Here is a 1,730-nt window from a genome sequence, read left to right as displayed (position 1 = left end):
AGGAAAAAAAAAAAAAGTAAGGGGGAAGAAAAGAAGAGAAAAGCAAAGAAAAGCAAAAGCAGAAAGGGAAGGAGGGGGAGGGAGAGTATAGAAAAAAAAAAACATAATGCAAGCAGAGTGTAAGAGGAGAAAAAAAAAAGCGGGCGAAAAAAGACAACGAAGAATATAAAGAAAGTAAAAAAAGGAAGGAAAAGAGAACGGAGGAAAAAGGGACCACCCCCTGGGGTAGGGTGCAGGCAGCTTTGCAACGTACTACTCTACGGCCCCGTTGAGAACGCAAAAGGTCTCGCGCGACCAGACGTACTCTCAAAACCCGCGCACCGGCGCAGTGTTGATCCGGAAGACAGCCTCGTGCTGATCGATCGCGCGGCCACAGGGCGGGCGAGGAGAGAGCACTGCGCCGGAGCTGCCGACGACGGCGCACGTCGCGAACCGCCGCCCGACCGCCAGCGGGTCGCGGGCTGGGAAGAGGCTCGCGCCACGAGGCACCGCAAATGAAAAGGACGGCTTTCCCGACGGAGCCCGCAGCAGCGGCCGCCACGACGCCTGCTTGATCCGAGCCGAGCCGTCGGCCTGCGCCGTCACGCTCAGCAGCCCACGCGAGCTCTGGCTCGCTGCGAGGGTCAGCGTGCGCTGCGAACCATCCCGGCCGAGGATGGCGCCCGTGTCGCGCGCGCGCCGGAAGACCTGGGGCGCGTCCGCGAGCGTGCGAGCGGTGCCCGCCCACACGAGGCAGCCGCGAGAGCACGTGGCGTTGGGCGTGGGGGCGCAGTCGACTGCGGGCATCGTTGTTTCGGGCGGGCCAGGGTTCCGGCTCCTAGCCGGATAGGGGGTCTGGGACTGACTCGCGCCAAAACGCCCTACCTACCTACCTATCCCCAGGCCGCGCAGCGAAGCGAAAAAAGATGAAAATAGGGGGTATCTACCTATTGCAGGGCCCTTTTGGGCCAAACAATACCAACCTACCTACCTATCTGGGAGGGGCCAGCCAGTCCCAACAGACCCCCTATCCGGCTAGGAGCCGGAACCCAGCACTCCAAGTGAATTCTCTCGGTCGTCACCCTTGGGGACCCGCTGTGTACGGTCTGGGTGAACTCTGGGTGCGCTGGCGGGAGGTCCCCAGTTCGAAACCTGGTCGACCCTTATATTTTTTGTTCACACCTGAGCGGGCTCAATTTTGCTCAGATGCTCCTACGAATTCGAACTCGTGTCCTCACGCTTAAATAAATAAATAAAAACGGACACCTCTCTACTGTGAGATGGGTAAAAAGGAACAGGCCCCCGCCCTTGCGATCTTTGTGCAGGGTTCTTTGTGGGTGTGGTCGGCGACTAGCCGGGGTCGTCCTCCCGGTGGGGGACTAGCACTAGCCGTCTTCCACATGGTCCCTCGGGTCCCTGCTGCTCCTAATCTCTTCGTACATCCTCCTGCTGATCTCCGCAAAGTCCTGCTCCCTCCCTCGTCTCGCCCTGCGCGTCTGCTCCGCCTCACCGTCTTCTGCCCTGCGTCGTCTAGAGGCAACCAGTCCCCGAGCGGCGAGCGAGGGCGAGGGGGCGCTCGGTACCACTGCCTGCATCTCGCGAACGGACCCGAACGAGGCGTTTGCTGTGTGTCCAGGGCGTGGGAGACCAGGTGGGAGAGGGATGGTGTCAGGCTGTCACGTGTCAGTTATGGGGTGGTAGGTCGGGGGACCGGATGGGTGGGGTGGCGGGTACTACAGCTCAGGGGCGCA

The 1,730-nt window shown here is 60.8% G+C and overlaps 1 protein-coding gene across 1 annotated transcript; it reads right to left on the bottom strand.

Moving 5' to 3' along the window:
- Positions 1-306: 306 nt before the first annotated feature.
- Positions 307-786, bottom strand: EMIHUDRAFT_256145 (hypothetical protein; the record flags this gene model as incomplete). Its single annotated transcript, XM_005768917.1, has 1 exon — positions 307-786. One exon carries the CDS (start codon positions 784-786, stop codon positions 307-309), a length of 480 nt encoding a protein of 159 aa, XP_005768974.1.
- Positions 787-1,730: the final 944 nt, after the last annotated feature.

This window comes from Emiliania huxleyi (assembly GCF_000372725.1).
Source record: "Emiliania huxleyi CCMP1516 unplaced genomic scaffold EMIHUscaffold_4406, whole genome shotgun sequence".
Classification (NCBI taxonomy): Eukaryota; Haptophyta; order Isochrysidales; family Noelaerhabdaceae; genus Emiliania; species Emiliania huxleyi.
This window is presented reverse-complemented; position numbering and strand designations above follow the sequence as displayed.